This window comes from Bombus flavifrons, chromosome 4 (assembly GCF_040668555.2).
Source record: "Bombus flavifrons isolate JBK064 chromosome 4, iyBomFlav1_principal, whole genome shotgun sequence".
NCBI classification, from domain to species: Eukaryota; Metazoa; Arthropoda; class Insecta; order Hymenoptera; family Apidae; genus Bombus; species Bombus flavifrons.
The window spans coordinates 6,525,411-6,538,722 of NC_138445.1; the positions used below are offsets into that span (position 1 = coordinate 6,525,411).

General features: G+C 31.0%; 2 protein-coding genes across 2 annotated transcripts in view; one reads left to right on the forward strand and one right to left on the reverse strand.

Annotated features, from left to right (window-relative positions):
• Window positions 1–8,611, forward strand: part of Dh44 (corticotropin-releasing diuretic hormone 44) — a 78,376-nt gene extending 69,765 nt beyond the window's left edge. Inside the window, exons 3-4 of the mRNA XM_069111042.1 lie at window positions 5,808–6,224; window positions 7,572–8,611. Coding sequence (XP_068967143.1) covers window positions 5,808–6,224; window positions 7,572–7,601 — 447 coding nt within the window. The 3' untranslated portion in view covers window positions 7,602–8,611. The remainder of the gene's footprint in view (window positions 1–5,807; window positions 6,225–7,571) is intronic.
• An 856-nt stretch (window positions 8,612–9,467) lies between these two features.
• LOC138178795 (F-box-like/WD repeat-containing protein TBL1XR1) lies at window positions 9,468–12,928 on the reverse strand. Its single transcript, XM_069111041.1, has 6 exons — window positions 12,733–12,928; window positions 12,126–12,413; window positions 11,066–11,412; window positions 10,648–10,992; window positions 10,194–10,562; window positions 9,468–10,109 (listed from the first exon to the last, which is right to left on the reverse strand). The coding sequence occupies exons 1-6, from the start codon at window positions 12,788–12,790 to the stop codon at window positions 9,978–9,980; spliced, it is 1,539 nt and encodes a 512-aa protein (XP_068967142.1). The 5' UTR covers window positions 12,791–12,928; the 3' UTR covers window positions 9,468–9,977.
• Window positions 12,929–13,312: the final 384 nt, after the last annotated feature.

The following is a 13,312-nucleotide window of genomic DNA, read 5'->3' on the forward strand; positions in this document are numbered from 1 at the left end:
AAAAGTGCCATTTACTCTCTACGGAATCGGCAGAAAAATGGAATAAATGGTTCATTAAAAGATCAAGTAGAGAAAAGTAAATTTGTATATTCGTTGGAAACTACATACGTTTAGTATAATATCGCTTGCAACCAGACGGCTGTAGTTTTCAAAATTCTCGCGTCAAGGACAAAGAGATTCGTTAGTTAAACCGTTGGAGATAATGTAGATAATTTGAATAATACAAAATTGTCGAATAATCGAAGATTCCAAATAAAATTCCAAACACCCGGAATTTTTAATCTTCACACATATTTCTATTCATATACCTCTCATAGCATATTCTCATAACATATAATAACTATTCATAACATATTCCTATGTGAAAACAACGCAGGCCAATTAATTGGTTATAATTGATTTATTCAACTTGCACGTGTGAATGTCGCATTAGCATTCCTCAAGGCATCTTTTCTTTCTATTCTTCTCGTTGCATGAATTTAATTAAAACTCATCTCCTTGTCGGAGCCGGTGATTGTTACCAGAAAGACAACAACGCACTTTTGCCAAATATTCTTAATTAATCACCTTCCATATTGTGTAAACGATAGAGGATCTATTTGGAGCGAGCCAACAATGTTTGGGCCAGAGCAATAGATACATCGAACGAGGAATAAGTGCTATATACTGCAAGGAGAGAACATCGAGCTCCTGGATTCCTGGTCCCGATGAAACTCTCGAGATACGTACACGACAGGCTTCGATTTCAATACAAATTATACAGACAGATATACGGTCGATCACGAAAGTCTACGTACATGATGGCTCACGAAAGTATCCGAACACGCTTAGAAGCTAGATATAGTATGCACAGTATTTTCTACTTTTTCCGGTTTAACTTTAGGAGCGCGATTTACAAGTGAAAATAAGGAAAAATGTTTTAAAGATGAAGTTTTGTTGCAAACGCTTTATTGGAAGGTTGCGAGGCAATATTGGACGCAGCGCGAAGTACGTACGTAGAGTGCAATTTCGTTATCACTGGATACAAAAAATTGTAGTACGAAGAGTAACTATAGAGAAAGAATAAACGCAATTTATAATTTAGTTACCGTTAGTCGGTAATTAAGTAACTTGGCAAGTTAGCAAAGTACGGAAGTCGAATATACAGGAAAATTTCAAACTTCTCACAGACGTAGTCCGTGTAATGCCAATAACAGGACAGTTTCTTTTCTCAGCTAAAGAACGGTCCTAGGGGTGAAAACACCTTCCCCCAAAGAAATCTTCACTTTTCATATCATCGTGAATATTTCAGTAAGAAACTACATAAGATACAGGGGGAAAAGTTAAATTAAAAGTTGCAGAACTTGCAAATAATTTTTCTTCGGTATTATCGTATTCTTAAATACGACATTCACTCCCTGAGGTAATGACGCTAGAATATTTGACACTTTTAGAACGTCCTTCGTATTATTCGAATATTTTTGTCCATCTATTAGTTCGGATGAGGCAGGCTCTACTGTACTGGCAGGTGGCTTTGCGCCGGGGCACTCGGTATATTTCACGAACGAATTCTTCTTTTTGTCAGCTCTTTATAACGGCTTGTAAATTACGAAAAAGCGAAGAAAGCGTGTGAAATTTGAAGAATGGCTGAAGGCAAAGTATTCCGAGGTACTAGTACATGCGCGTAAGTAAGTGCTGTGGCCCTCTTCCGGTACGCGGCCCTAAACTTTTTCTTCATATTCTTGAGCGCATTTTCCGTAAAAGTGGCAATAAAAGCTGGGAAATATCCGAGTGTGGGTAGGGTAGAAAACTGCGGCCTGCACATACGAGCACCGTTGAATTCCTTTCTTTCATTCTGCTCTTTTTTCTTTTTTCTTTTTTTTTTTTTTTACTCCCACGGATATGCTCAATATAACTTTACTCTCGATCCGCTTAAACAGTAATTTACAATGTTTTTTTTTCACCGCCACTTCAGCCGCGATATTGCCACATCGCCGAAGCGATGATCGAATTTTATCCTTTATCCAACACTGCTCAGTTAACTTTCACGACATACATTCGCGTGTGACTTAGGTGTGCAATATTTTAATATTCATAAAATTCTTCTCGCTGCTATTCTGATATTACGCTTCGCAGTCATAACTAAAAATGCATTTGTCTGAAGAAAAAAAATCCTGCTTTTTATCACGCATTTTCGAAAGGAAGATGTCATCTATTTTAAAAGGCGGAGAGACATTAGACTTGGCGCGTATAAATGAGCGATCAGTCGTTAATCAGCGGACGGCTAATCTTTAGGCAAATTTATACTTTTGTAGAGACTATATAAGAAATAGAAGTTGAATAAAGATACGTTTTAGCTGCTAGAAATTATAACAGATTGGTCATATAATTATGTATATTTTGTGTATTTTTGCATCTTGGAATTTTGTATAATTGCATTCACAGTCCGTTAACGAGTAATTAATTTTATTTGCAGCCTTCTCAAGTTACTTTCTATTAAATTAAAGAAGCTTGTGAACAACGTTGTTTATCAATATTATGTCTAATTATTTATCTAATATTTATGTAGTATATATAGTATTTAGTATTTATATACTTCTAGAAATGAAAATAACGATCAAGTTATTATATTTTAGTTGGTTGATATCTATTTGAAAATTTCCCATGAGTAAGCACAAAAAGTCCGCAATCTATTTACGATAAAACCACATCTCGCAAAAAATATGCGTATTCAGATGCTTTTGTGCAGTAGTATATTTTTGAAGACTTTGTAGTTTGACTACAATTTTGGAAAAATGAAAAAAATGACCGGCTGTAAAAGTGTTAAAATATAAAAAAAATTATATGTATACAGACTGCATTCTACGTCAGCAACAACTGAAGATTTTAGAAAGAGATACTACATCAGCAACTACGAATTAGCGTTAACATTCTTCTTTTTTATACGATGTTGCATCTATTTCGTTCATTCGCAGTATAGCAAATTGAATTTACCGCTTGCGTCAAGACACAGCGCCATCTAATTTACAAAAATCCTCTTAAGGAATTGATTGCAGATACCGTTGTATGAATAAGAAGATATCTGCATATTTAGAATAGGTTGGATAAAATGTTGTATTTTTGAACAGATGTCTTTGCATCGTTTTGCTACGTAATTATGAATTTTTCCAACCAAGTCATATCATTGATTCAAAAGTTTATTGTCAACAATTGAACAATGAGTGAACCGAATATCTGCCAACAAATCGCGTGTATCTATTTTTCTTCGGAATAATTCACGACCGCATATCGCTCATTTCCGCAACAATCAAACGAAAACAAGTTTGAATGTCTGAACTGTTATATGTAGTTTCGTGATGATGCGATAGCGACACAACTGCCCTCCCATAGCAAATTTTTGAACTTCACATTTCTACAAAACTACAAATTTCGAGTTATGCTGCAACAAATGAGCGATATAAGTCTTACGACTGAAAATTATGAAGCGTCGCCCATATTCATCCGATTTGGTACAATCAGACTATCGCTTCTTTAGATCCTTGCAAAATTATCTGAATGGCAAAAGATTCAGAACCTACGAAGTGCACAATATGCTTCAAGAATATTTCTCGTCTAAACCACAAAAATTCTACCTAGATGATATCCAAAAGCTTGTGAAACGATGAGACAGTAATAGAGACTAATGGAGATTTTATTATTGATTCAATATTTAATAACTGAAGTACTCCAAATAGAATTCAGTGGAATGTATACAGTATAAACGCACAAATTTGTCGTTAAATTTTTATGCAATAAGTAGTTATAAACATAATACGTGAGAAGATTTATACTTGTTTTTCTTATTTTAATAGCAGTATTTTACGTCATCCAGCTATAAATTTCAGTTTATTACAACCAACTTCCAGTTTTAAAAATGTGAAAAAGACCGTAGGTTAGAAAAGCAACAAGTACCTCTTATTGCTCTTGATGAATATTATAGGCCACTTAAAGTCTTAGATCTCAGTTTTATTACCCTGTATACCAATGATAAATCGGCTTAAAAACAACATATTTATCAAAATTTAAATCATTTATTTAATAACATATTACAATGTATTAAAATTAATATATGTATATGTATGATTTAAATATCCAGTTTTAAATGTCACGATTTAGATCAATCACAGCTATGCAAATGTTTAAAAAATTAAATGCTAAGTACTTATGAAATAGTAAAATTAATAATAGTCATACAATTCTACGTGAATTTAGAAATCAGCATTACAACTTAATTATCTAGGAATAAAAAGCTTTTCGAACGTCAATTTGTTATCGCGTATTAATTTTGAAAAGTCGATCTGAACGCAATGTATGCAAACATCCTGACATATATATGATTGTAATAATCAAATTATTAGACCTTTCATCTGCAGTTGTAGAAGCTAAATTAAAATTAATAATGATAAGAATATAGGCAATACAAATACGAATAATAATAATGTATGTACATTATAACTACACGCACATCATATATTACATTCGACTGTTTATTTTCAGTTATAGCGTACGTAATCTTTCATTATTTCGTAAATGGAAAATCCAAATATTTTCCTACTGAAATGAGACAGGTATACACGTGAGAATGTCTTTCGTTTTAATCACATTTGGAAGAAATTGTACGTCTTCCCCTGGCAAAGTAGGAATTAAGTGCTCCATAAAAGCAAACGCAAGGATCGTATAAAAATACTTCCGTTTTTTACATAGGGTAAAGCTGATCCATTACCCGAACAAATGGGTTTTTAACGGTCTTAGGAATTGTAAACGAATAAATTACAACCATGTCTTGCGAAACGTCGGTAATACGTAATTATTAAAAATTCCTGAGGTTATCAGTAGTAACAACGTTTCCTTAATAGATTAATTAATTCAGAAATTTGAAAAAGAATAAACTAATTCTTTTCGCTTTTCAAAATAAAAAAACTCGTCGTTTGGTCCAATTAAAAAAAAAGTGATTACGTTTTAAAGGGTTTCTGAATGTCAATACAACCAACTCTATGTAAATCATTCCTTCTTATACAAAGTAACAAATACAAAGGCACTGCTGTGCCCGAGTATTAATGCGAGTAATTCTACTTATTGTAAAATATAACGATTCTCAACATGGAAGTAGCAAAGACAATCTAGGTACACGTCTAGAAGGAAGAATGATTGCAAGGATTTACACGTGGAAATGAGATGAGTATTGGAAAGAGAGTGGAAGCAGGAAGTGCTGAATTTGTGGAGGGCATGAAATATGTACCGAAGGAATGTGACAGGATTATTTAAAAAAAAAACAGGATTAAATTACGGAGGTAGATGCAGTGGTTGTTCTGGGGGCACAAGATCCGAGGCCCGAGATTCTGTGAGAAATTGAGAAGGAAAAAGAAAGGGCTAGTGGGGAGAAAAGAGAACAGGAGAGGGAAGAAAGATTCTATATAGTTTTATATTATATTTTTGTATTTTTATATTCTATATTATCATAGATATTTCGTATTTTATGTTTCTGTTTGGACATGTATGTCGTTGAAGCTTAAACACTGCGAGACTATAAAAGACAGACAACAAGGAATATAAGAGGTACCATTGTAAGGCTAAATTTAAGTTGTAGGTTTTAAGACTAAATGTTAAGTATGTTAAATAGGATGATTCATATATTAAGCTTGACGGTTGGATAGGTAGACGTTAAGGGTATGCCAAAGAAATATGTAACTGAAATTCCGTCCTAACCTAGAGAGGAGGGACTGTGAAATATAAATGAACAATAAATGGAAAATAAAATAAATCAGAGATAACGATTTCATAATTTTCAGAATGAAATGTTCGACTCGGGAAACGATCCTGAATCAACGGTAGTCCGGACGAAAAGATTGGAATCAAAACGCATTGGATCGTTGTCGATCGTGAATTCCTTGGACGTGTTACGACAGAGAGTTCTTCTTGAACTTGCCCGGCGTAAAGCTTTACAGGATCAACAGCAAATTGACGCAAATCGACGTATTTTAAAAACTATCGGAAAAAGATCATTACCGCTTTACAACAAAGATGTGCCCAAAGCTATCGACTCAAGAATAAGAAACGGAATTGATTATGTCTTCGAACAGGAAGAGAAGAGCCACGATCGAGACGTGGTACCAGAAAGGATCCCTGATAGAATGCAGAACTGGCTACGAAATGATGATGGCTACGAAATGGCTCTTCGAGAAAGACAAGACGATCAAATGCGAAGGGTAATTATTCTGTTCGTTCGTTTTCGTAAATTTAATTCTTCATAAATGTACAGTGCCTCGCGAAAGTATTTGTACACTTACCACACGAAACTTTTACATCTATACCATGCGTGTTATATGAAAACATGTTGAAATTTTACTAGCACTGTAATGAGACGCGACTGCCATGATTATATTGGTAAAATTCAAAACCAATCTGAAGATATACATAGAGATTGCAAGATATATACTGTAAACTTATATTTGAAAAGAAATTAATATACAGTATCAACTAGTACAGTTAAGTATGTGTATAATAAGTATCAAAGATATATAGTGAGGCTTGTTAATATTCCAGCTAATTGCCTGTTTAAGCACTTTTTGTGATCTATGTAAAATATATATTTGTATTAACTTTCCTTTAATTAACTGTACACATTTTCAAAATCGTTTAAAATTTTATCAATATAATCACCATAGTTGGGTGTCGTTACAGCACAAATGAAATCTTAAAATGTTTTCTATAACACGCGTAATAGGTTTATAAAAGGTAATAAAATAAAATAACAGATAAGTTTATTTCAAAATAGAAATGAATGCAAATATAAAATCCAATGTCTTGTTTGAGAAATAAATTGTTTCCAAATGATAATTTCAAACAATAATGGTTGTTCCAAATAATAATGTAAAATTATGAATAACAATTTTATACATAATAAACGTGCTAATTGTTGTAAATTATTCGCTCTTAATACGACTGAAAACTTAAATATTGTATCAGATAATTGAATCGCATGATTATTAATGATCATTAATAACAATAGCAAAGAAAACAGCCGTTTAATTGAATTTGACGCTGGAAGGGAGCACTTATTAACAAAGTCAACGGTGCTTGAAATGTTTACTATGTTAGTGGTATTACCTATACGTGGTAATTAGAATAGATCATCAAAATATTTACAGTAGAAATAACTTTTCCGATTATACATATCGTCGAAATTTTAAAATTTCTGTAATTTATGAATGGAAGTTCCATGCCATATAGATAGGAAGAAAATTATTTTCTTGGTAAAGTCAAATAACAAATATCTACATTTTAAATAAAATAACAAGTAATAAAATAAGTTATTTTTCAAATACACCGTTGCTTAAATAACATCTTCTAAGATAAAGCGACAGAGCAAATAACAAATAAAATAAAAATTGTATTCGAATGATTATTTGAATAAAATTATTTTTAAATTGCCCAGCCCTGGCCTGTACGTTGGATTAATGCTTCTTATTTTTTAATTTTATTTTAGATATTGACGTAGAATAGCATTTTAAAAATATTATCTCGTAAAAAGTAAATGAAATCTCTGTTTTCAGATCCAAGCAAATGAGCTACGTTTGCTGTAATCAACACAAAGGAAGATCAAGTCACAATACACTATCGCTATATTACGATTTTTTATCTAACAAGCTAATGGATTGCATATAGTTTATCTATTATTCGTCATATTCCTCAGGTTTTATCATATATATATACATATAATACATACATGTATCTATACATTTTGTGCTGTGCAAAATTCATAATTTAATATCGCGTTTCATTCATGAATTATACGCAGATTATTCATGTGTCAAGCGTAAAGTAAATATTAGCGCATGAAGTTATCAGTAGTGCAAAAAGTTTAACAATCAGAATATATCAGTATTTTCTCCTATCTCTTTTATTTAAGTTTTAGTCGTCTTAATTTTAAGTAATTTTGTAGCATCCAGAAGAGGAGAGAAATAGAAATACCATGTGAAACATATGATATCAATTTCCTTGTCTGTACTCGTACTTTTTTCTTCTCTATACTAATCATACAAAACGATTTAACTTTAGCTCTGGGACTAGACGTTTTACTATTTTCTATTTCTTCCTTTTCAATAGCGCAAAAAAAACACGAAACAAAACAGTATTATGCGTTGTGATCCCTTAAAGTCTGCCCAACCAGTAAACCCCAGACAGAAGACATTTTATATCCAATTTTGGATATAATTTAATGTAAATGTTTCTTCGTATTAGTATTAAGTTTTACGAACACGACGATAGAAATGTTTTAAAGTATTTTATTATAATTATTTTGAAATACGACTCTTAATTAAAATTAACTGCGAAGATGTGCAAAGGAAAAACAAATTGTATTTATCTATTGTACAGTAAAATTTCTTGAACAACCAAGTATTCATGTAATAGTTTGGTAATCATTTCAAGCCGAACTTAGACGTTATTTACAAATATAGATCCAAATGGCTGTAAATTTAATGTAATGTAATTATTTAAATATATAGATTAAACGCTTTCTTCTCAACAAATTTCACTCGTGAAAGAAATAAATGTAGTTAAGAATAAATGTTCCATAGAACTATCTCTTAAATACCTTTATTTTATGTAGATTATTTCTTTTTTATTTTCATTTATGTTACTTTCTTTACGATTATATTCCTTATTTTTATAACACCCTCAGAGAAACACAGATAGCGGTCTAGTGAATTTATATATTTATTAATAAATACTGCATTAGAGGCGTGTATTCTAAATAATCGGTGAATAGTTCCTTTCATGTGCACCACAGATTAATAGATGTGCTATATTTTTCACCGAATTGCGTTTATGTCTACGTAAAACATCGAGGCGTGATTTATTTTTGAAATACATTCATTTTAGTCATATGATTTTACACTAAATTAAAGACGCAATGCAAATAAATGTCTTTGAACATAATAGGATTATACAAAATTCATAATAAAAAAACTTGTTGATTTTAATTATGTTATTTCGTAAAATACGTACTCTTTCAATTTCATTTGTTTTATTTTACTTGCATTTATCTTATAACATTTTTATATTAAAAATCAGAAATTGATCTTTGTGGTTATTTTAAAAATACAATGATTAATGCTTACGATGTTTACGTTAATATTAGACAATAAATGTAATTAAATTTTATTATTATTTATATGTCGTATTATATAACCTATTGTTGAAGAAATGTGTAAGAAATTTTAAAAATGTATGTAACATAAATAGATTTTATTCATTTGAAAAACACGTACAATATCGTTTATTTATTTTCGTTTTAGATTTTCGTTTTTATCGGTTTAGTTACATAATGCGTAATTGAAATAAAATAAAATTAATTTAAATAAGATTTGTTGTGTACTCTAATTGTACCTCTTTCACTTAATGAAATATAATAAAATGTAATAAGAATAAATGAAATGTTTGTGCAGTTTTTTAAAAAGACTCATTTTATTCCTTATTATTACCGATGTTTCATATAATGCTTAATATTATCATTAAAATTATATATATCCCATCCACATAGTGGTGAATGAATAATATGTTTTTCTAGAAATATAATATCTGTCAAGCTGTTCCAAATTTTACAGAGTATTATTGAAAATATTAATGTACAATACTTTTTATAAACATTTGTAATAAAACCCTAGTGAAATAGTTAAAAGAAACCACATTTTTTATTTTATATTTATATTCAAATCTTCTTCAATTCGTAACTTACTGAACGTATCGCAATTTTAATTTTAATTTTATACATAAATAATTAATGTACTATGAAACTATACTCAACAAGCACAAGTAAATCAAATAATTGTAAAATGTGGCTAATATTCCGGGTAATAAAGAGTTCAATGAAAAATAAAGAATAAAACAAGGATTACCGAAGGTAACTTAAAATCATAGGTCCGGGAAATGAAATATAATCTATTGTTCATTTGCGATCACATTTTACGAAGGTCTAGAACAAACACACTGCCATCAGACGCAGAAGCACCGACTTTGTCTCCTCGACTATTCCAACACACTTCAAATATTCCTCCAGTTCCTTGATAACTATGTACCAATTGACCATTCTGCACAATTAAATATATAAGAAAATATATATAATGTGAACCTTCTGTTAAATATACCAAACAAAAGAAGAATAACTATCTTACCTGCGTAGACCATATATGAACACATTTGTCAAAACTTCCACTAGCAAGAAATTTGCCATCTGGACTAAATGCTACGCTATACACTGGCTCTGTGTGTTTCGTAAGTCTGTGTATACATGCACCTCTTTCTACATCCCATAACCTTACAGTAGAATCGAATGATGCACTAGCTAAAGTTAGATTCATATTTGGATTGTGAGTTCCAGGCCCAGTTGGGGACCATTTAATAGTATATATTTCTTTGCTATGAGCTTGTAAATCATGTACCCACGTATCTTGTTTCATAGACCAAATTTTAAGACTCATATCATCTGAACAACTAGCCAATAAGTTACCTTGGGGGTCCCATTTTATAGCATTAACTTCATTCTGCAATTAAAGGAAAAACAAACTCTTTAAATTTTAAATAAATATTTAATTGAATCAAAGAATATAATTATTTCTGTATACATACTGTATGACCTTGGAAGCTCTTGATTGGTTTATCAACATTAAGTTTGCATACATGTATGCATTGGTCAGTAGAACAACTAGCAAATGATGTATTTGTTTGCCAATCAACATCCAAGGCAGGTGCACAATGAAAGCTAAATTGTTGAGTACATTGCCCACTTTCTGCATCCCATATAATTGTTGTTTTGTCAACTCCAGCACTTAATATGTAATTACCACGTTTATTCCATTTTAATGCAAAGATTGGACCTTTGTGTTGACCTAATGTGGATGCTAATTTACCATCTGTCTTCCAAATTCGTGCATAACCATCATAACTTCCTGTTGCTAATAAGGTACCATCACACTAAAATAAGTAACCAAATTATATTAGTTTCTTTTTTTTCAACGTTGTAACTTAAGAGAAATAATCATTTTACCTTCCAATCTAATGAAGTAACATCTTTGTTGCTTGGCACCTCGGTACCACCTTTTTGTATGCAGTGACGAAGAACAAGCTGATTTGGAGCTTGTGAACTACCAGACATATCCCAGATACGAGCTGTGCTATCTCCTGAACCAGAAGCCAAAAGATCAGTTGTTGGATTCCATGCACATATGAAAACTTCCGATTCATGACCACGTAATATTGTAGCTTTAGTGTCTGGAATTTCAACAGCGCTAGCATTAGTTCCCCTGCTTGAACCTTGTTGTTGTTCATCTACTTCCATTTCTGTCCTATCTCCTCCTCTCTCATTTGTGCCTACACCTTCATTGGAGGTAACAACTGAAAACAGGTTAGTAAATTAATAACAATTACCAAATGGAAAGTTTTCTCTCCTTCTTGTATTTATATACGTAATCTGAAATAAAGAAATTCTGTTTCCAAAAAATAATACGTTAATATTAAATAAGAAACTCTTTCATTACCTTCATATTATTTTATAGAATTAAAATATTATTTTATACTTATCTTATGCAATTAAATTAATAAAAACTGATCTCTTTTTACAACTACAGACTGTATAAACTTTAACAATATTCTTATTCTTATTCTTTATATAATATTACAGTATATATATAAAGTAACTTGTAAATAATAAACCTTTATAATTCTTGTCCTTATTCTTCATTCCAGATCACACATATATTAATAATATTGTTTGCTCCCAGCTTTCCGACATGTTATAAATGTAACAGTGAGCTTTATTTTGCTATATCAGTACATAATTTAACATTACAAAACAAATTTTTTAATTTATTAGTACAGTATAATAAATATATTTTACTTTAATATTCTATGACTGTTATAACAAAAATATTTACTCATAACAAGTCCGACAGCTAAAGCAGTCCATTAATGTACCTGGTATAATAAGGAGGTCTATAAAACTTAAGTTTTTTTATAGACCAGGGTGTGCCAGGATAACAATTTTTGGTTTCAAAATATAACACATAAAATATAACATGAATAAAAATTAATATAATAAGTCAAATTACCTTCCTCTCCATTTGTATCTTGTACTTCTGTTTTCACCTGTTGTTTTTGCTGATTAATTTGATTTTGTCTTGATGCCACAACATCTGGCATAACAGCATCAATAAGAGATAAGGATTCCACCATTCTTTGTTCAGTACCATCTTCGCCTATTGATATTTCTGCTTCTGTGTACTGTAACCCTTTCTGTAGAATTGATAAAAGTGCTGCTGGTGGTACTAATGCTCCATTTATGTTACTCTGTGATATATGTGATTCTATGCCAAATGTGTATGCAGAGTGTTGAAATCCTATGAAAAAAAACCACACAGAGATTAATTTGCATCCTTTATATAATCTATAGTACAACTTTTATACAATAAATTTAAGAAATAACTTAGTAATCAACGTCATGGATATGCTTTTATTTGTGCTCAAATAACCTCTTTAAATCACGTTTGATCTATAATTTGTAATATATTATTGACCAATATGATATTATTAATTGCAAATATTATTGTGAAATGTATATATACATAATATAAGTAACAAATGTGTACAAACAATAGCAAATTCAAAATTTGCCAAAATTATTTGAAAAGAGGTTACGTAGTACTCCAAAAAATATACCAGATTCTTGAAGGTATCGGTAAACCAAGAAATTGACTTCATCGCTAGAGAAGCTCATCGTTCTTTACTTTCAAGATACTAGCACAACATATTTATTGAAAGTTGCGCCTAAAAATCACTTTGACTCACGTCGGACGCCGAGATTGCCGCGTCGAGGCCACTCCACAAGTCACAGACACATTACACATGAGACCTTACCATTGGCCAAGAAATACGAACAACAGTGTGTTCTATAGAGATTCATAACTAACTTCAATGTAATCTCTTCATTCAAAGTAACGAGACGATACTTTGAACGAGATCAATTAGATTTCATTTATTATTGTCAAATGGATTATGTAAAAAATATACAATGGCTCATGAAAGTATTTTTTATGAGCATATTACGTATATTATACGAAATATCTCGAAATTCCAGTAGTAGTGTGATGACAACTTACTATCATGATTATATTAATAAAATTTGAAACGATCCTGAAAACATATACAAAAGTAGCAAGTTATTTAGTATAAGTATATGTTTTGTAGAGATCAAAGAGAAATTTATTAAATATTCATCAATTTATCAACATTTCATTTA

Coding starts and splice junctions, on each gene's coding strand:
- LOC138178795 (XM_069111041.1), bottom strand. CDS start 12,790: ATGAGCTTCTCTAGCGATGAAGTCAATTTCTTGGTTTACCGATACCTT. Junction 11,413..12,125: donor AGATACAAATGGAGAGGAAG/GTAATTTGACTT, acceptor ACCTGTTTTCAG/TTGTTACCTCCAATGAAGGT. Junction 10,993..11,065: donor TTACTTCATTAGATTGGAAG/GTAAAATGATTA, acceptor TACTTATTTTAG/TGTGATGGTACCTTATTAGC.